This window comes from Eleutherodactylus coqui, chromosome 13 (genome assembly GCF_035609145.1).
Source record: "Eleutherodactylus coqui strain aEleCoq1 chromosome 13, aEleCoq1.hap1, whole genome shotgun sequence".
In the NCBI taxonomy this organism is placed as follows: domain Eukaryota; kingdom Metazoa; phylum Chordata; class Amphibia; order Anura; family Eleutherodactylidae; genus Eleutherodactylus; species Eleutherodactylus coqui.
In genome coordinates, this window is record NC_089849.1 from 100,814,693 (window position 1) to 100,836,628 (window position 21,936).

Genomic DNA, 21,936 nt, shown 5'->3' on the forward strand with positions numbered 1-21,936 from the left:
ACTCTAGTGATCAGAGCTCAATGACACGGAGTGTTGCCCTGTTGAAAGATGGCGCTTCGCTTGAGGAAAACTTCTAGAAAACATGCAGACAGATTGTCAGCTAATACTGTTCATCATACCACTCTAGAATGATGACCAGTGGTCTAAGGCCATGCCAGGGAACCGCTCCCCAGAACATTAAAACCACCACTACTGGCCTGTTCAGCCCCAACAGCGCACCCATGGAACACTGCTTCATGTTTACGCCAGATGCGGACCTGGCCATCTCTGTGGTTCAGTAATGGGACTCATCACTACAGATAACCTTCTGCCATGTGTACAAGGGCCATTGAAGTCTTTTCTAGGCCCATGCGAGGCAGTGGTGGCGATAATGCATGGTCATCAGGGGCACCCTTGTCAGTCTTTGGCTACTGAATCCAAGTCGATGCAAGGTACGCCACATAGACAAAATTTCTGCAATTGCTAACTTCCCTACTGTTGTATTGCTGGGTTTGTTGGTTCTCCGTGGCACTCACTGCTGAAATATCAGGCATGCCTTTGTGTTTAGGGATCCTTTTAGTCGAGTCACTATAATGGCTGAAACATGCTTTGCTTTATACTTGAAACATTTTCTGAGCAAGGCTTTGTAGAGGAGTGTGACTTGTTCCATCTTGGTGTTGGACAAACGCTACTATCATAATACTGTCAGAGAATATTTTTACATGCTGGTTCCTGGTTATGCACTACAGAAAGTTCTTCAGGAGTCAACAGGTATAAAGTTCCCTGAATGTGGAAGACTGGTGCCCGCCATACTGTGACCATATCTGGTAATATTAACAGTCGGCCACCATTGGAATCGCTGGGTTCTCGAACCACCTGACCCCATTGTTCTGATTGTTCCTCATTAGCCACCAAATTAGTCAGCTTTGTTTTTGGTTTTTTTAATAGCTTTCCACATTACCACCCTTTTGTCTACAGAAGTTTTTTTATCTCATACTGAAGGGATTGAACTTTGAAGACTCTCTGTATGGGATTGGAACAAAGCTACTGCTGAAATGCAGGTGGATGACGACATTGGCAAAGACATGGCTGTTGGAATTGAACACCAAGTTAGTTTCAGAAAACTTTTATGTGAAACTTAAGACTCAGCATTTGGCTATGGGAAGAAAGAATGCCTAGAAAAGTTTATTTTTGACTGGAAGTAACTTCCGATTTCCCCCACCAGATTTTCCGGCCTAGAGAGTGAAGGACCTGGGCAGTGATTAATACATGGGAATTCAAGAGTTCCTTGGATGTTGCCACAATCAGAATATCCTTTAGATCGGGGATAATGATAGAGTTTAACCAGTTCCACCATTACTTTTACAAATATACAAGGAGCTGAAGAGATCTTGAAAAGTAGAAACCTGAATGGAAAGTGTTGAATGTGCTTTCCCACAGGAATTGCAAATCTCAGTTATTAAGAGTTGGGATGGGTTGGAACATGAAAATGGGCATCTTTTAGGTCTATTGTCATCAGAAAAGCTCTTTTATTAATTTTACTGTTGAGTTTATGGATTCCATCTTGAACCTTCTGTATTAATTTGTTCAAGGGCTTCCAGTTTATGATCATCCGAAATGTGCCAGTAGGAATAAACTGGAAGGGCCTTTTCGTTGCTCGGCTCGAGGTACTGGAGAGATGCCTCCGAACTGCAACAGATCCCGGACTCTCTGCTGAATTAATCGTTGCCAATCCACTGTGACCTCTGAAGACATTATGATTTAAGGCTGTACAGCTCCGATGTTGGAAGACGTCCGTCGGGGTTCTCTTACTGTATATTGCCAGCCTCTCTGCTATCGGAGCCTATCCAACGTGTCACCTCATGCAGTACTGGCTTTAGCCAGCAGATAGCGCCGTTGTATAACAGCAGAAGAGTAAGCCCCCTAGGAAAACCAGGATACAAATTGGATTGGAAAGGGTTAACATAAGCTGTGATGAGGAACAAGTAATTATTAGGAATCTTTGTGGAGGGAGAAAAATTAAACTCCATCGATATTCTTTTATTATTTTTAAAAACCAGGCACTTTCGGAGAGCCAAAGCTGCTACCCGGAAAAAGGAAGTCCTGCACTTCCTAGAATGCCGTCATTGCTTTGATTTCTGCTGATCTTTTTCATTAGGGTTAAAAAGGAAATTCCTTCCTCTTCCCCTTTTCGCAGAGCTCCAACGACCAGTTTTACTTTTGCCTTACTTCTTCAAATTGACCTGAGCTTTGAAATATAAGGTTTTCCCTTTTCTGCATTCTTCCCTCAGGAAAGGGTTTTAAATAAAATCTTGGAAAGAAAAAAAAAATTCTCCAAATCTGAGGCACAAAGAAATTGGCCATGGTACGGCAGAGCGCAGAAGTTATTTATTTGTTATGCCATATCACCAGCCAGGTTCTTACCCCCCTGGTGAGATTCTGTTCCTTGAGGCAGGTGGCGCTATGTTGGCACCCTAGTAATGGGAATTATGATGGCAGAATCCCTTTAAATCAAGCATAAAAATATAATACTCTCTCAACTATATTAAAAAAAGCTCATAACTACTGACAGGCAACTTAGTACAATAATCGGTAATAAGGAATGATCTTACCATGATTTAGCAGGGATTGTCAGTTCTTTTTAGACTACTTGGTTCTCCAGTAATAGAAAAATCCCTATACTATATCTCTCATCTGTCCCAAGTGCAGAACCAATGGGGCTACCGCCCTGAAAAGAGCAACCCCAAGCTGGAACAAGCAGCATAATACCCTTAACATTTCTGTTTTACATGTTCTGGACTCGCCTCCATGCAACTCATCAGGGCACTGGACCAGGAAAGAAAATTAGGGTTACAAACAGGGAAAGAAAGTCTCATCTCTCCCTGTTCTAACAGATCATCCTACATAACAGGGTAATAAGGAGTTAATAAGGTTCCTAATGTAGTACAGCAGCTGTTATGCATTATATGTTTATGGCACTTTGTATTAACCTTTATTAAATCAGGCATAAAAAAAAAAATTGTAGGTTGTATTAGATACTCTGTATTCTAGTCCGATGGTGTCCATGAGGGGGCGATCACAGCCCACCAGACACAGTGAAGACGTTGCAGCGTAGAGCCGACGCTTGGTACCTTATTAATCCAAACGTCTAGGTAAATAAAATCCAGCACCAGGAAGTCAGACCGCTTTAGATATTGCCGCTACAAAATCGCGGCGGTATCACAGCTCTGTTCCTGCAATTTTGTATCATCAGTTAAAAATCTTGCATCGCTCGTGTTGCCGCTACCCGCGATAAAATCGCGCAAATTTTATCATCAGTTAAATAGGAGTTTCTAATGTTAAAAAGTATCACATAGCACGAAAATCGCAAGTTCCTGCTATACGATGCGATAAACATGGGGGCTCTATAGAGAAACATGGGCTACAAAAACAACGCACATCGCAGAAAGATAGAACACGCTGCAATTTTTTTTTCTCGCAACATCGCATCAGTGAAAACATTGCTAAGCTGAAGGAAGCCATTGAAAAGCACGGGTTTCACAAACATGCGTTTTTTTAGCACTGTCGCGTCGCCCTGGAAAATTACATGGTTTTGTAGTCTGTGTGAAAGAGACCTTATTGCTGCATGTAAAACTTCACAATCGGGCAAACCCCCCTCCGCATTTTGAGCGATCCCACCCTTACTTATGGTTACAGATCACAGGCGTGCCGACATAAAATACATGCTGACCAATCAAAATTCATCCTATGGTATTCCATACATCCGTGTTATGCATTATACAGAGCATTAGCAAATACTTGCATTAATTATGTATATGACTGATCACATGATGTATTTCAACCAACTATGGTTCTCCATGCCACACGATGGCTTCACACAACTAATGGTTCCGTCTAAAAGCTCCCCAATGCCCCCTTAAACCCCCACCCCTCTTAAACTAGTCACTGGGAGAAGGGTCACCGCAGAGAGAGTAGACCGTGACCGGAGACTAAGGCCTTATGTCCACTAGCAAAATTGAATTACGGATTCCGCGGGTGAAATTTTGCACATAGGGAATCATTGGCCATCTGCAGGTCAAATAAGTTGAATTTTGCACCCGCGGATGGCATTTTAATCGATTTGCGTTTTTTATGTGCGGAAAAAAAACGCAGCATGCTCTATTTTATTGCGGATTCCGTGCGGACCGGCCACATTGCTATCAATAGGTGCGGATATCCGCATGAAAAAGAAATACCATTTAAAGCAAATCAGCGCGGAATCTGCTGCAGAAATCGGCACGGATTGTACTTTTCTAGTGGACACGAGACCTTAGGGCCCTGTTTACACCTAATGGATTGTCGTTCCGATTCGCGCTGAATCGCAGGAATCTGACCGATTCAGTGTAAGCACCTAAACGGCGAATGATAATTCGTTCGTATCGTGCAGACATAAAAATCAAATGACTATCACCCTGTGTAAACCGGCCATTATTCATCTATGAGCGACGGCCCGTTTACTGTGATGAAGGTGGGTGGGCTGGAACGATCTCTGGCCCCGTCCGCCTCCATTCACTGTTTGAGGAGCGCTGCTTTATGAAAGCACAGGAAAGATTACCACTGGGTCTGTCGGGTGCTTCCGCGCCCAACAGTCGTCCATGTAAAAGGGCCTTAAGTAAAGGAGATGGGGGAGGATCAGTGGAAGGGGGTTACTACAGTTAGAACACTTATAATAAAAAACAGGATTACAGTCAATTCAGAAGGGAACGTATAAATCATAATGGGAAACCACTGTAAACACCGAGATGAAAGAGGACTTGGGGATTCCAGTTAACTGGAAGCGGCCTCCATAATTCTTACATGGAAGAAGTTTGGAACGACCAGGACTCTTCCTAGAGCTGCCGACCCACAAACTAAGTAATCGGGGGAGAAGGGCCTTGGTAAGAGAGGTGACCAAGAACCCAATGGTCAGTCTGTCTGAGCTCCAGAAACCCTGTGTGCAGATGAGAGAAACTTCCAGAGGGTCAACCATCACTGCAGCCTCCACCAATCTGGGCTTTATGGCAGAGCGGCCAGAAAGAAACCTTGGTATTAGTGCAATATGTCACCACAGGAAGTGTGGCTGGGCCCAGCTCGAGGTAACGCCTTGGTCACGCCCACAGCTCCCGATTGGCTTTGGCTCCTGCACACATCAATAAGTGGAGACATATTGTGTTGAGTGCGCCAGACACAACAGGAGTGTGCCAGCAGCCCATGGACATGACAAGCGCCAGCACCGGAGACACGGGGAGGGCAGTGGCAGCATATGGCTCATCCAATGTGCATGGCAGATGTCATCTGCTACTGGCGTTCTTCAACCCCCAGCACCAGACACAACAGGAGTGCACCGGCAGCACATGGCACATGACAAGCGCCGGCACCGGAGACGTAGGGAGGGCAGTGGCAGCACATGGCTCACAACGCACAGCAGATTAAGAGGGCCAGGACAATGCACAGGAAGAGCCATCACAGACTCCTTATCTTCTGCTGAGTAATCCCTGGAGGCGCAGTAAATGATGATGGGGGCGACACTGCTTCTACCCCTGCTGTCCCATCCCCGATGCACAGCTGCTGTGTGCAGTGCAGTATGTCTACATTGATTGATGTGTGCACTACCCAATGGGAAGCTGTGGGCGTCACATGTTCATTACCATTCAGGAAGCCCAGCCAACCCATGTCTTCACCCATACATCTGGAGGAGACATATTACACTAATACTAGAAGCCTCTCCTCAGTAAAAGACACATGAAAGCCACCTAGAGTTTGCCAAAAAGCACCTAAAGGACTCATTGTGAGAAACAAGATTCTCAGGTCTGATGAAATCAAGATTGACCTTTCTGAGCTTTAGTTATCTGTAGAGGAAACCAGGCGCCGCTCATCCCCTGTCTAATACCATCCCTACATGGAGGCCTGGTGGTGGCGGCATTGTGCTGGGGGGTGTTTTTCAGTGGCTGGGTCAGGGAGACCGGTCAGGGTTGATGGAAAGATGAATAGAGCAAAGTACAGAGATATTCTTAATGATAACCTGATCCAGAGCGGCGGGGACCTTAGACCGGGCAGAAAGGTCACCTTCCATCAAGACGATGACTCCAAGCACACAGCCAGGACAACACAGGACGGGCTTAAGGCTTTCTGAATACATTGTATTCATACTGCAAGTATAACAAGGGGGCTACATCTAAAACAAAGGTTTCTACACAAAAATAGACGGGGGGGTGGGGGGGTGGGGGGGAGGGTTCTTTACTGTAAGAGCAGTGAGACTATGGAGCTCTCTGCTTGAGGACGTGGTGATGGCGAATTCACTAGAAGAGTTCAAAAGGTTCCTGGATGTCCAAGTGTAACATTACGTTTTATAGTCACCAATTACTTTAGGCCAAAAACCATACGGGCGGGTCAGATCCTGCAAGTGGGAGCCCGCAGCAGAATCAGACCCTGTGCCCTGCTGGCATCCACGCATACCTACTTTTCGTCTTTTACTGTTCGGCGGACGAGCTGCACGGCTCGCCGGCGGGCATGCTCAGTGCAGTACTGCTTTTCCTGTGAAATCCGTGGCCCATCCGCAATGTCAATTGTGGACACGGTGCGGCTTCAATGGAAGCCGTTCGTGCGGGAACCGCAGGAAATTGGAGCATGCTGCGATTTCTCATCTGCGAGCGGAAACAGTAATTAGTTTCCCGCTTGTGTGCATGAAGAATCCTTTTTCCATAGCATGCCATGGAGGGTTATTGCTCTGGATTCCACTGGCAAAAATCCGCCGATGGACATAAGGTCTTAGAAGGATTATTGAGCCACGGATTATTCAGATTGCCAGATTTGGAGTCTGGAACAAATTGAGGAAAATTAGTTTCAACCTCATGTTTTTTTTCCCCTTCCTCTGGATCAACAATGCAGGATAATCTGCTGAAGCGGACGGACACAAGTCTTGCTTCAGCATTGCGGTATGAACATTGTACTTCCCATTTACTATCCCAAACGGCGAGATAAGATTGTCTATTGCTCCATGGATTGGGAGTTAATAAGTAACGAGTTGTACCCAAGATGTTCTTGCATAACGCTGGGTTCACACGCGCCGGATGTGCTGCGGTTTGCCGCTACATATCCGCATCTGTGAAAAAACGCAGCATTTACAGTATAAGGCAAAGTCAATGAGTTTGGCAAAAAGCTGTTCTCACAGGACGGAATTTTTCTGCACTGCTACAGTGCAGAAATGCTGCTGCAACATGGTTTGAGAAGACGCAGCATGTCAATTCTTTGGACTTCTCCGCAGCACTTTTTTGTCCATAGACCTACATGGACGCAGCAAAATCCGCGGCAAAAAGTAAAAAGCGCTGTGAAAAAAAAAAAAAAAACGCTTGCAAATTCTCCAAGCCGAAAGAGCGCCCATAATAAGCAACAAAATACGCAAGACAAAAATAAGCTTTAAAGCCGTTTTGCCGCAGAAGCAGTTCTTCTACGGCAACCCCCCCCCCCCCCCCAAAAAAATGCAGCCAAAACCGCTACAAATCGGACCCGTGTGAACCCAGCCCAATTCTTCAGAATATCACCCCGATTTATATACGATTTGCATTTTTGGAAATTCAACCCCTAAAGGGGGGTCAAAGCTTGTACCTCAAGACAATATCTAATGCGCTGAGGAACCTGAAACTTGGCAAAAACAGTCTATTGTTGAAAACACTGGCCTAAATATTTGTCTGGCCTCATGCACACGAGCGTGATATTAGCGCAGAATAGGCGCGCAAAAAGATCGCGGCTAACTGCTTGAAAAATAGCATGAAGCGGCGATTTCAAGCTATTAACCCTTTCCAATCCACTGTCTGACGTCTAAAGACATTCTGATTGAAGCCTGTTCAGCTCAGATGTCGGAAGACGTCTAGCAGGGTATTCTTACTGCAGATTACTGGCTGCTCTGTTGTCGGGGGGCCTCTCCAGCATGTCCCATACCACAGTACTGGCTCTAGCCAGCAGATGGCGCCATTGTATAATGGCAGAAAGAGAAAGCCCCCTAGGAAACCTTGAATCCAAAATTGGATTGCAAAGGGTTAAGTCTCGAGCTTAATTAGCAGGGAAATTACCGGTTCACACAATCGGAGGGGTGCGGTATCACGCTCCCGCGCAGCACGCCCCAGAGCGAGGTCAGGTCTATCCTGTCACGCAGCACAGACCTTAGAGGCCAGCTTTGGGCACGCATGTTCTATCGTAGTCAGGTGCGAGCTTCATGCGCGTCTAAAATTCCTTCATCTGAACATTTGTATAGGGAACCATTGGTTCTATTAGATGCCACCTTTTCACGCGCCTATTCTGCGCTAAAATCAGGCACATACGAACCAGGCCTAAGTGTGTGGCCGCGACATTTTAGCATAATGGTCAGCAGCACTGTTATAATTATTCCCATTGCTATCATGAGATAAAATGGTGAAATCATCCCCGTGATTCACCACCTGCTCCAATATCTCCTTCTGTTAATGTTATCTATTGCTCCCTGTTATCAGCCATTTCAGAATGAGGTGAAGATGGCTGTAGTGGAGTGACAAACTAAATCATATTTCCACACGTGTGACTAATAATACAGGGATGCCGTGGAGAAGTAGGCCGGCAGCACCCTTATGAAAGCAGTCTAAAAGAAAATCTGGCTTTGTTGCTCATAGCAACCAATCACAGCGCAGCTTTCACTTTACCTCAGTAGTATAGCAACCAATCACAGCACAGCTTTCACTTTACCTCAGCAGCTTAAGCAATAAAAGCTGCACTGATTGGTTGCTAGGGGCACCATACCCTTATGAAAGCTGTCTTCAAGAAAATCTGGTCTTTGTTGCCCATAGCAACCGATCACAGAGCAGCTTTCATTTCTTACACTGCTGGGGTAATGTGAAAGCTGCGCTGTGATTGGTTGCGATGGGCAGCAAAGACAGATTTTCTTTTAGACAGCTTTCATATATTTCATCTACAATGGTTGGTGACGCTTTAACCCCTTAACGTTACAGGATGTAGAGTTACGTCCTGCAGCTTCGGGGTATCGTGGGATGATTTACCGCGGGTGCCAGCTGCTTCCTACAGCTGCCAGCAACAGCTCCGATAAGCCGTGACACTTATCGGAGCAGTTAACCCTTTAAATCCCATGGTCAATTCTGACAGCGCCATTTAAATGCCCTGATGTTCGGGGGTCTCACACAGCCATACATGATGAGATTGCGGGTTGCCGTTCAGTTGCTATGGCAGCCGAGGGCATTCTGAAAGGCCCCAGGGTTGCGAGGAAAAAAACCCCCAAAACACAGCCATTGCTTCGTGAGGCGGGATTTCTGAATTGGCTGAGCCGTGGCCAATCAATGCATTAATTGAACCACCAGTCACAGCATGGCTTTGTGGAGGTGGGATTTATGAATCCTGCAACCAAGAAGTGATAGTGTGTGGGCGGCCAAGGACTGTGGGCACCGTGCCGGGGCTCTGGAGAGCAGCAGAAAGGACCAGGACCAAGCCTGCTGGGTGATTTGGCTGACCTGCATGAAAAGCACTGTAAAAACGCAGCAATTAAGTTTTTTCACGGCCCTTTTCACGCACCTAGTGCATTCCTATTGACTTTATTAACTGTAACTAGGGCTTATTTTCGTGGTAAAACTTATATGTCAAGCATCTCCGAAAAGCCTAAAAAAAAAAATCATGCTAGGGATTATTTTCAGGGTAGGTCTTATTTTGGGGGGGAGAAATGGTATATGATAACGAAAGATGATGGGTTTAAAACAAAGTTAATTAAGTTAGCGACATAATAGTTATGAAGATAGTTACGATTTGTATCATCTTAAAAGCGTAAATACGAATTTGACGAGGCCGAAGTAACCAGCAAAAGCTAGTAGATTATAAATATATACGATTTGTAGCCATGAGTAAGAGCTGGATCACTCCAAACACATTGGTTGGTTGGTTGGTTGGTTGCCCAACTGTGAGGTTTTAAATGTAACAATAAAACTTTAGAAAGTTTTAATGTCATAGTGCTGAACTTTTTGGATTCTTATTTGGCTTGTCTTACAAGCAGCACCAAACCTGGATTTACACTGACGTGTTCCCTCATCGGCTGGATCGGTGAGCAGCACTTGACTTTTTCTTCTTGTGCAGACAAGTGCTCTAGAAGCCGATCTCAGATTTCCATCTGGGCAGCTGCAGTGAGAATACCCCTTATCCATTGCACAGTGCCAGGAGAGGGTTAAACATCGTTCTGATGAGTAATGTCCCTCTGCAGTCACCGACTAAGGCCAGTCAGCACTGGAAATCATTAATGCCTTACATATCAGTCAGGGCAATGATGAGAGCAATATGGACCTGTTGAGTTATCCGTACAGTTTGCACCCCCCACAACCCCCTGTGACGGCAAAGAAAAATCAACATATCACTGCAGAGGGACAAATTAACTGAAATATCACCGCCAGTGGCCATATTTACCAGTATACGAATACAAAGATACTCAAGGACAGGCACAAACACCACTGCCCAAGAGAATGCAGACTGGCAGATTACTATATGGAGGAGCGACGCAGAAGTGAAAGAAACCAATGAACAACGGGCATATCTACCACATATTGGGGTGGAGGGAGCGGCTGCTTAACATGTGCCACGTCCCACAGTGTTTCACACTTCCCCAATGGGTTCAATTCTCTGCGTCTTGTGCACGTATGTATTACGTGCAGTTCTGGTCGTGTAAAGCTGCCCTTCATGTAGTGACTTGCAAGATAAGGCAGACCCTTGACATGGGTTGCAAGCTTACATATTTTGGCCAAAATATTAACTAGTACCTTGCATTTATAAGTATTTATTGTTTTTGCAGCAAGCGGTCTGGCTTTAAACGCTTGGGAAAGCCCAGGATGGCTTACTTTGAGGTGCAGGGCAACCTGCCGGGCTGGATCGTATGTGGCGTCATTAATAGGTTGTAATCCTTCATGGTGCAGCATACACATCACATGCTTTGTATGCCTTATCTATGTACAAGTATAACACTAAGCAGCCACTTAACCCATTATGTGGTCGGTGCGAGTGGCCGTTCATCAGCAATTTGCACTTCTGCAATGCTCCTCCATATAGCAATCTGCCTGGCTGTATTGGGAAGTGGTTTGTACGTGCCCTTGTGCATCTCTGTACTAGGATTTGGGTAAATATGGCCGCTGGCAGTGATATGCAACGAAAACCAACCTTAATTTTGCTGAGCTTCATCTGAATCTTTTTTGACACCAGATTGGACCAGTACTTCTCTCTCAGGAAGTCCCAGAACATTCTTCCAAGCAGAGCGTTGACCCAGGCCTGCTGCTCCAGAACCACTTGCTCCGTGACCACCTGTCCAGAAACATACACTAATCATACCCCCTGCAGAGGTAGAAGGCCAAAGTAGCATGAGCGCCCAGGATAAGAACCCTCTTCCATGCTATCCTGATTTGTGCCACTTCCACAGTGCAATTCATTGTTCTACCCAAAATCTTGGCCAGTGGCCCCTCCGTCCCCAACACCCTACATAATGCACTGACCATGGCCAAGAGTACCACCCCGGTAATCCTAGCTCGAGATCATCATGACTTACTGCCCTCCTTTACCTTCTTGGCTGCCGTTGGGCTGCTGTTGGCACTGACGACAGGGCTTTCCCCCGGACTGCTATTTTCCTGAGGGATACACCGGGCCATGTACACATTGTAGTCCAGTAGCATCTTCTGCTTGACATTTGCAGGGAGTTCTTTTGCCCGGGTCTGGGACATCACTTCGTCCATGCTGCCCTTACTGCTGCTACGACTGTGGGTGAGGACCCCGGATGGGCTGCTCTGTCTGCTGTGTGCCAGCAGGGGACCTGAGGAGACAGGTGGAAATCCATGAGCTGTAAGGTTATACAAGTACATACAGCCACCCGCCCACAGTCATCGGGTCTCCTGGTGGAGAGTCCAGAGGCCGGAGTGTCTCCTCTAATACAGGAGACACCTGATAACCATAGCAGAATCTATGCTCCTGATTTTATGGAGTCAACATTATGTGGGCCACCGTGTGACCGTAATACCTGACTTCAAGGCTGCAGCTCCACCTGCTTTCTTCATATCAGCCTTTATCTTGGAGGCCAGCAGAAACCTGCGAAACCATTCCTCCTTCTCTCTGCCTGTCCTCCCAAACAGGTAAAGAATGTGGTCCTTGCCCCCGGTAGCCCTGTTGGTATCTTGTTGGCAGATGTTCTTTTTGCCCTCCTCGGCCGGAGTCTCTTCTTTATCTTCCACGCTTTCTTTATCTTCCTGAGCCTTAGACATGAAGTCTTCCTGCCGGGCAAGTTCTAGACAGATAGGGTACTTCTTATTCCACAAACGCTTTCGAGCCAGACTCTGGGGAACAAGTTGGACCTGTGCGGGCATCAACACATATGGTCAACTGAAAACACCCAATAACAATGAATGAAATCATCGCTCATTCACCACACAATATGGCAACAGCAAGAGGACATCCCCAGAGCCCCACTTACCTTGCTGTCCACCAGATCGTAGATCTTCTGGCTGACATAGGTGACATCAGGTTTGAGCTCGTTGTATATGGCCCTACGAGAGACATTCTTGTTGGGCTTAGACAGACGTAGCATTGAACCTTCCAGGCGGACGAACACGGACTGGGTCAGGGTGGCATGATACGTCTCTGGGTCATAGCTTTGGATCTCGTTCATCCATCCCTAGAAGACAGTCAGGAGACATAATTGGACTGGCGATGCTCATACACTGGGAGCCCTCATCAACATTCCTGGTCACGAATAGAAAAAGAACTATAGCTCTTCCTCTGTGTCTTCCACATAACATAGGTAACAGAGACAGAGAATACACCAACTAGGTGCTACCACGCCAACTTACCATCACTTTTGCCACACCAATCACAGAAACCCACACATATGGCTTCTAACCACTTAGCTGCCAAAGGGTAAATATAGGGGCTCACAAGTTGGTACCAGGAGGTCATCGCACCCACACACCCCTTGAACTCTCCAACTCTAAAGCGGCTGCCTCTCTAGACCGTGTTGACTCTAAAATTACCAGTCATGCCATTAAGAAACTAGGACACCAAGTAGGGTGATAACCTTGTATAATAACATACATCGGTGGTGGTAATGATACACCTTGAGCAGTCACTAATAAAGGTAGTCACAGGCATGCCCATTGCCATGATGTTACTATGTGTAGAACGTGGTTTGGGTTATCATAAGGCAACTGAAAGAAGCACCAGGAAAACAGACGTGGAGTGGGAAGGATCTAGCGACTGGATCTACAGCCCCTCTCACCAGTCAGGATGGACAGCCAACCGTAGAGCTATGAATTTAGCACATATTCAGACAGGAAATCCCAACACTGTCAGTAACGAAACGTTGAGAAGTGCTCTGCAGTGTCCAATAAGCCACTGAGCATGGCTACTTACCTTCCATATATCAGGCTCGGTGATGTTTAGTGGCTCAGCTGGGGTCTCCTGTTGGCACAGGCGGCGATGTTGAGAACGGGGAGCGGCAAAAAGCCAAATGACGGTGATGACAGCAATGAAACCAAAGGCCATTCCCAAACAAAATCCTTCAAGATAACTGGGGAGGGGGAGTAAAAAATAACCGTAGATGGAAAGTACAAGAAGATACAGAGTCAGCGTAGGAACCTCACAATGTTCTACATACACATCACCTTCACCTTCCGAAGCAGCACACACCCCGGCCCCTTCCTCAGGAGCCTCTGCTACATCATCCTCCTCGTCCTCAAAGTCAAAGTCTTCGGAGTAAAGCTCTGTGAACTCCTCGTCCTCTTTACTGGCCAGAGCAGACAGAGAGCATTTATCCAGAGCCAAGGTGGAGGACTTATATCCAGTATCCTTCCCGGGTGGTGGGGTTCCATGTTCCTTCTTGTGTTCTCCTGGTGTCTTCTCATCCCGTAGAGGATTGGACTCGGGGGTGTAGTAATCCGTCTCTGTGTCTCCTTCCTCTTCCTTGATACTATAGTTATTATTTGTCTCCAGGTGACCATTGAGGCTAGACAAACTGGAGAGCTCTGAAGCACTAGAAGATAAGGCTTTTGATTTGTAGCTTGAAGACTCATCACCCATGATTTTACTGAGCAGCTGCAAAGGTTCATAGATGACCTCAGAGAATCGTCTCTTAGTGTCTTCAATCTTCGACTCCACTTCAGTGACTTTGAAGAAGGATCGGCCATCAGATGGGGAAGTGATGGGAGAGGATGGGGCCGTTTTGGAGTCTCCACCAGTCACCCGCGGCTGCGTAAACTGCTTGAACAGGTGAAGGTTGAGTTTAGAGTCTGGGGGCCGGTAAGAGCTGCCCTCCACCTCCTGCTTTGAGGTGTCTGTGGACAGAGATTTCACCAGGGTTTTCATTAAATGTCTGTGCCTTGTGGGTGGGGTGGACTCTTTCGGTTCCACCTCTGCAGAAAGAGACTTCACCAAGCTCAAGAAAGGCTTTGGACTGGAGACAGCAGGCGACGCTGTGGATAATGCAAGGGCTTTGGATGGTGAGGAGATCAAAGATGGCTTCTGCTCAGTGGGAGGAGAAACGCCGGCCGAGTCTAGATCATTGTGAGATGTGGACAGGGGTAATGGCACAGCACTGAATGAAGTGGATTGAAGAACTTCTGTGGACTTGACAGTGTGCCCGGTCGGCTTGGCGGTATGTAGTGGTGATGGCAATGAAGAGTTTACCATGGCGACAATGGGGGAGGTAGCAGGACTAGAGCTCATGTGTGTATCCGTATCAAAGCAGAGGTCCTCACTGGCCTCTACTGCGGTTACAATGTTCTGGTCATACAGCTCTTCGCTGAGAGTCTCTTCCTCTTCTTCCTCCTCCTGCCCCATAGCGGAGAAGCGAATAGTGATGGTCTCTCGGGACACAGAACGCTGGACCTCCACTTTGGGTGCAGTTGGCTTGGCAGAGGCTTGGCGTGCTTTGTCTCCATTGCTACTGTCCAGACTGGTCATTGCACTCGCACAAGAGTTTCAGGACCTACAAAAGACCAAGAAAAAAAAACAAAAAGCAGTCAGAGCAGACATCACCGGCTGACCGCCGTGAGGATCAGAGACCTGTAGATGCACCCCATGCCTACCATGGTAATAGAATACCAGGCCCTCAGTAACACCAGAGTATAATGCGCTAATGTGACAATCTGCTCATGATGATGAAACATCTCGTTACATTGTGAAATCCTCAACTTGGCACAAAGCAAACATCTATCACAAGGCAGAATGTGACAAACACGAAGGCCAACGCAGCGACTACCGGGAGCAGATTATAATGTACGCTGGTGCCATATACGGCACTCCCATCACTAGAGCCTTCTGTGCACCACATGTATGTGGCTGTATTTATGTGTATCCGTGTATGTAGGTACATACGAAGTCCTCGGGGTATGTAGGCATCTTTGTACATGTAAGTAACGCTGCACAGACATCAGGCCAGTGAACCGCAGCGCTCGGAGTACAATGCTCTACGAGCACTCCGATGTCCAGCCCTGCGAATATGGGGGTTATTCCTAGTGATGAGCGGCACAACGTGTACGAGATGGCAGGGAGGCGGGAGACGGGAGACGGACTCGGCGCAGATCGCTGTAGAAGTGCTGGAGACAAAGGGTCCTTTTAGGAAAGCAGAGTCTCGATTGAAAGTGCGAGGATCATCGCCGCTAGCTCGTTCGCTGTCGCGCAGCGCGTTTTTAAAGATACATTGTTGGCTCGTTCACGCGAGAATCGGTCAGCTTTTCACATTCATCGTATAAGCGAATGAGAGGAACCGAACGATTACCGTGTAACCCAAAAGACCCAACAATGGTTTTTATATCTGCATAAAATAACCGCTGTACGAAAAATGAATGATTATCATTGGTCGGTAATAGTTGGGTTTAAATGTTTGAGCGATTTTTTTAATATAACCGTTCCGTCTAAATGCACCCCCACACTGCGCATATTACATTAACAATGTATAGAAAGTTACACTAACATATTTACTAGTATCAGTGTCTGTAGGTCCCCCAGCGTACGCCACCGGCGTGGCCACTGGTAGGTCCCCCAGCGTACGCTACCGGCGTGGCCACTGGTAGGTCCCCCAGCGTACGCTACCGGCGTGGCCACTGGTAGGTCCCCCAGCGTACGCTACCGGCGTGGCCACTGGTAGGTCCCCCAGCGTACGCTACCGGCGTGGCCACTGGTAGGTCCCCCTAGTGTACGCTACCGGCGTGGCCACTGGTAGGTCCCCCTAGTGTACGCTACCGGCGTGGCCACTGGTAGGTCCCCCTAGTGTACGCTACCGGCGTGGCCACTGGTAGGTCCCCCTAGTGTACGCTACCGGCGTGGCCACTGGTAGGTCCCCCTAGTGTACGCTACCGGCGTGGCCACTGGTAGGTCCCCCTAGTGTACGCTACCGGCGTGGCCACTGGTAGGTCCCCCTAGTGTACGCTACCGGCGTGGCCACTGGTAGGTCCCCCTAGTGTACGCTACCGGCGTGGCCACTGGTAGGTCCCCCTAGTGTACGCTACCGGCGTGGCCACTGGTAGGTCCCCCTAGTGTACGCTACCGGCGTGGCCACTGGTAGGTCCCCCTAGTGTACGCTACCGGCGTGGCCACTGGTAGGTCCCCCTAGTGTACGCTACCGGCGTGGCCACTGGTAGACCCCCTAGTGTACGCTACCGGCGTGGCCACTGGTAGACCCCCTAGTGTACGCTACCGGCGTGGCCACTGGTAGACCCCCTAGTGTACGCTACCGGAGTGGCCACTGGTAGACCCCCTAGTGTACGCTACCGGCGTGGCCACTGGTAGACCCCCTAGTGTACGCTACCGGAGTGGCCACTGGTAGATCCCCTAGTGTACGCTACCGGCGTGGATACTAGTAGATCCCCTAGTGTACGCTACCCGCGTGGATACTAGTAGATCCCCTAGTGTACGCTACCCGCGTGGATACTAGTAGATCCCCTAGTGTACGCTACCCGCGTGGATACTAGTAGATCCCCTAGTGTACGCTACCCGCGTGGATACTAGTAGATCCCCTAGTGTACGCTACCCGCGTGGATACTAGTAGATCCCCTAGTGTACGCTACCCGCGTGGATACTAGTAGATCCCCTAGTGTACGCTACCCGCGTGGATACTAGTAGATCCCCTAGTGTACACTACCCGCGTGGATACTAGTAGATCCCCTAGTGTACACTACCCGCGTGGATACTAGTAGATCCCCTAGTGTACACTACCCGCGTGGATACTAGTAGATCCCCTAGTGTACACTACCCGCGTGGATACTAGTAGATCCCCTAGTGTACACTACAGGCGTGGATACTAGTAGATCCCCTAGTGTACACTACAGGCATGGATACTAGTAGATCCCCTAGGGTACACTACAGGCATGGATACTAGTAGATCCCCTAGTGTACACTACCCGCGTGGATACTAGTAGATCCCCTAGTGTACACTACCCGCGTGGATACTAGTAGATCCCCTAGTGTACACTACCCGCGTGGATACTAGTAGATCCCCTAGTGTACACTACAGGCGTGGATACTAGTAGATCCCCTAGTGTACACTACAGGCATGGATACTAGTAGATCCCCTAGTGTACACTACAGGCATGGATACTAGTAGATCCCCTAGTGTACACTACAGGCATGGATACTAGTAGATCCCCTAGTGTACACTACAGGCATGGATACTAGTAGATCCCCTAGTGTACACTACCTGCGTGGATACTAGTAGATCCCCTAGTGTACACTACCTGCGTGGATACTAGTAGATCCCCTAGTGTACACTACCTGCGTGGATACTAGTAGATCCCCTAGTGTACACTAGATCCCCTAGTGTACACTACCTGTGTGGATACTAGATCCCCTAGTGTACACTACCTGTGTGGATACTAGTAGATCCCCTAGTGTACACTACCTGCGTGGATACTAGTAGATCCCCTAGTGTACACTACCTGCATGGATACTAATAGATCCCCTAGTGTACACTACCTGCATGGATACTAATAGATCCCCTAGTGTACACTACCTGCATGGATACTAGTAGATCCCCTAGTGTACACTACCTGCGTGGATACTAGTAGATCCCCTAGTGTACACTACCTGCATGGATACTAGTAGATCCCCTAGTGAACAGGTGACTACAACATTGTGCGCTGCAGCTCCGCCTCCCCGCCATTCATTATTAATGCGCACTTTCCTGTGTGTAATGTGACACGGAGCGTTACGCCATTTACAAGTAATTACCGGCAGTGTTACTCATGAAAGTATAATGTCTAGCAGGTAAAGAGAAACGGGAACAAATGGATTGTAAGCGACACTGCGGCTGGAGAGGAGAGCCGCTGTAACACCCGGGGGACACAATCCACAGGGGAGGTGGAGGTCGGAATCACTGCAGGGAGCCGCTACCTACAATCCTCTACTGCCAGGACTGGCACCACCCGCGCCGTATTAAGGCTGGGTTCTCACTGGGCGGATTCCCGACGGAAATCCCGTGGTTTGGCCGCAGCGAAAAACCATGAGATTTCCACCGGGAGAACATCCACATGGCTGGCTAATCCCGGGATTAGCGGCCGCATGCGGATTTGCTGCGGCGAATTTCCGAGGCAAATCCGCCCCGTGTGAACCCATCCTAAATCCTGTTTTGCAACGTAAATAACAGATGTAAGCGGAAAACACGAACTCCCAGCAAAATTATTATATATATATATATATATATATATATATATATATATATATATATATATATAGATAGATATATAGATATATATAGAAGAAAACATTTTTCGCATTATAAGATGCTCTTTTCCCCCCCCCAAAGTGGGGTTGGGGAGTCAGTGTCGATATGCGGACCGCCGGTAGCTGTATGAGAAGGACTGCATGTCCTCCTCACCCAGCTGCCAGCCTGGACAACATACATAGCAGGGGAGGGAGGAGAGCCGCCGGTACCAACAGCTGATTGGTGGAGGCAGGGGAGCAGCAGCAGTTCCCTGCAGCTCAGTAATCCGCTGTTCGTATGGGAGGCTCTCCTCCCCTGCTGGGTGATAAGGATTGCACCTCCACTTCACACTGGCCGACCTTGCGAACTGTACGTATGGGCGGCTCTCCTTCACTTCTTATTACACAGCTGCAACCTCTATAGAAGGGGAGAGACGCCTGTAGGTACAGCTGACTGGTGCCGTGCAGGGTTCCTGAAAAAGTTGGGTGACAACTAATAGAATCATTACATTATCACTCAGCTCTTCCAAGATCCTGAATGCCAACAGCAGAGTTATGCAAGGTTTTATACCACATACATTGCTAAAACTAGTCAAACATGGCATTCAGAGCTCCTGGAAAGCTGGGTGACAAGTAAGACCACCATTACCTTTACACTCAGCTGTCCCTGGATCCTGAATGGCAAGTTGACTTAGTGGTATGTACTTCACGTAAAGCTGGTATGTACTGCCCTTTATTCCTCCTGTAATAACTCCCTCATTGCCCCGTCTGAATTAAAAATATTTTCTCCCCCATTTTCCGCCTCTAAAACCGAGGTGCATCCTATAAAATCGAAAAGAAAAAAACAAAAAAAACTCACCTGCTCCTACAGACTCTCTAGTGAGTCCTGGGTATCACCTTCCTATCCACAGAAAGGCAACCACCATGAAAAGGGCGACCCACTTCAAACGGTGGTGCACCTGCCCACCGCACACTCTGACTGGGTAGGACAAGGCAGTAACTTATCCCTCCTCTTCTATTTGCAGCCAATATTGGGGTGGGCCTGCCAGACCCCGTGGGTCATCTACTGCCTGTATGGATTATCCAAGTGATCCAGCGGCATACCATATTGTCAGCCGTGTTCTTTCCCGAACCGTCGGAGCTTAATACCAGATTACAATGCAAATACAATGTCACCAACAAGCTGCATTTGTGGCCCGTGTGACTGGAGGGAAAATCCAGCCAATCATCGGACATGTTACTGGTAAAACGCCTGTTACTTAAGACTACTTTCACATCTGCGGCTGGCATTCCGTTTTCCCGCTTCGTTCAGACCAAACAGGTCTGTCTTAGGACAGAGCAGCACCAAACGGACGCCATTGACTAGAATGGTGTCTGATTGGTTTCCGCTCAGCTGCCCGGCAGTTTACAGGACAAGGGCGCTGCATGCGGTGCTTGCTCTTGATCGGCGACGGTCCCAGCACAGATGTGAAGGCAGCCCAAGGGCAGCTTCCTGTGCCAGGATGAGCGGCCCCGTTGGATACCGGGTGCTGGCAGCGCCGTTTTATGGCCTGGTATGTGTGTCCTGTCCAGCACCCCTGAAGAGGCTCCTGTCCTCTACACAGACAGTCATTCACAGCTTCTAGCAGCTCTCACCTTCAGGCTGCCTTCGCACGGGTGACAAAAATTGCGCAGTGTGAGAAATCGCATGTATGAGAAGCCCATGCTGTCCAATGGGTTCCCTCACATTAGCAGTTTTCTCTGATCTTGTGAGATAAAAATAAATAAATAAATTGCGCTATATTGCCGCGGTTTGTGATTTTTTTGTAGCCCATGTTTCCCCTGTTCATCGCATGAACTTGAAGTTTTCGTGCGATGCGTTTTTTTAACATTAGAAGGTCCTATTGCCTTTTACAATATAAAGTCGTACGATGTTATTGCTAGCGGCCGCGATGTGAGATTATTCTCAAATACGATACTGATGAAAAATTGCGGGAACAAAGGCGCGATTTTGCTGTGATTTTTTTCACGACAAATGGCTGTCGCCCGTGTGAAGGAGGCCGTGGGCTACACTCACAGGAGCGCGAATCTTGCTTGGTGCGAGATGCGCAAATATGAAATCCATTCTTTGAATAGAGTTATACACATGAGCGATGCTTGCACGTTTTTGTTTTACGTACTTCAGAACGCATCGCCTATTGTATTCAACTGCACAGTCCAACACCGCAGGCCGTACAGCGTGAGGCTCCCATCGGAATCACTTGCTAATGCTCCGACGTGCGCGAAACAAGCGCCGGCGACCGCAATGTCACTGAAGTAATGGGAGGCGTTTTTGCATGAAAAACACCTCAACTTCACGGGTAAAACGCATGTTGACAAGTGCGATATAACGCCGGGTTCACGCGGGGCGAGCGCGACGTCAGAGGTGAACTGTAGTCAGCAGGTTTCATTCTATTTGTATTACATTTGGCACTTGGGAACAAATTACCAGATTTCCACAAAGTAATATTTTCAGCACATGGCGGTCATCCCGGAACCCAGTAATATTGCATGTTCACGGCCGCTGTATATGTTATGTAATATACCCCGATGACGCCAACACTCTGGGTGCGGGCGACCATGCAGCAGAGTCCGGGCTGCGCTGAGGTCTTGGCCCCCCGCCCTCCGCACAGATTAATCCAAGCAGATTAGAGGGAGCCGGCAGGATTAACGGATAATGCTGTAATCTGTTGGCGCAGCAGGGCGCCATGGCTACGACTGACGGAGAAGCCTCCGCTGGGACTTCTATGGAGCCCTGACACTATCCCAGATCACAGGGTGTCCGGGGACCCCCGCTCAGCACCATGTATAGGGGCTACATTATGGAGACACCCATGGATGGTTTTTCAAATCCTATCTCCATTGACTTGACTGGGTCTTGTCCATAAAACAGATGAGATCAGAGCGTTTTAAAAGGAATCCCCCCCCCCCCTTACATCGTTCACGTCTGCGTGAAAAAAAACGTGAGTGTGCCGAAGTGATAATTGTTCGCTTTTAACGCAGCCAACGATTGAACGAGGAACGGGAGTCAGCGGGAGTCAGTGGCGGCTCGCTCACTTGCCGGGCAGTTTAAACACTTAGGCCGCTCACACTGGCGTCTGTAAAAACACGGCATTTTCAAACGCATTCGGCACTTTTTTTTTTTTTTTTTTAAACACACCCCATTATTGAAGTGGGTGATAGTGATTAATCTCTCATGTCACCCTGTGGGACGTTTTTATCACATTGCAACAA

General features: G+C 48.0%; 1 protein-coding gene across 1 annotated transcript in view; it reads right to left on the bottom strand.

The window, feature by feature from the left end:
- The window catches only part of TEX2 (testis expressed 2), a 34,584-nt gene that overhangs the window by 6,898 nt on the left and 5,750 nt on the right, over positions 1–21,936 (bottom strand). Inside the window, exons 2-6 of the mRNA XM_066586948.1 lie at positions 13,402–14,974; positions 12,467–12,667; positions 12,017–12,347; positions 11,565–11,812; positions 11,170–11,310 (exon numbers count right to left, since the gene is read on the bottom strand). Coding sequence (XP_066443045.1) covers positions 11,170–11,310; positions 11,565–11,812; positions 12,017–12,347; positions 12,467–12,667; positions 13,402–14,949 — 2,469 coding nt within the window. The 5' untranslated portion in view covers positions 14,950–14,974. The remainder of the gene's footprint in view (positions 1–11,169; positions 11,311–11,564; positions 11,813–12,016; positions 12,348–12,466; positions 12,668–13,401; positions 14,975–21,936) is intronic.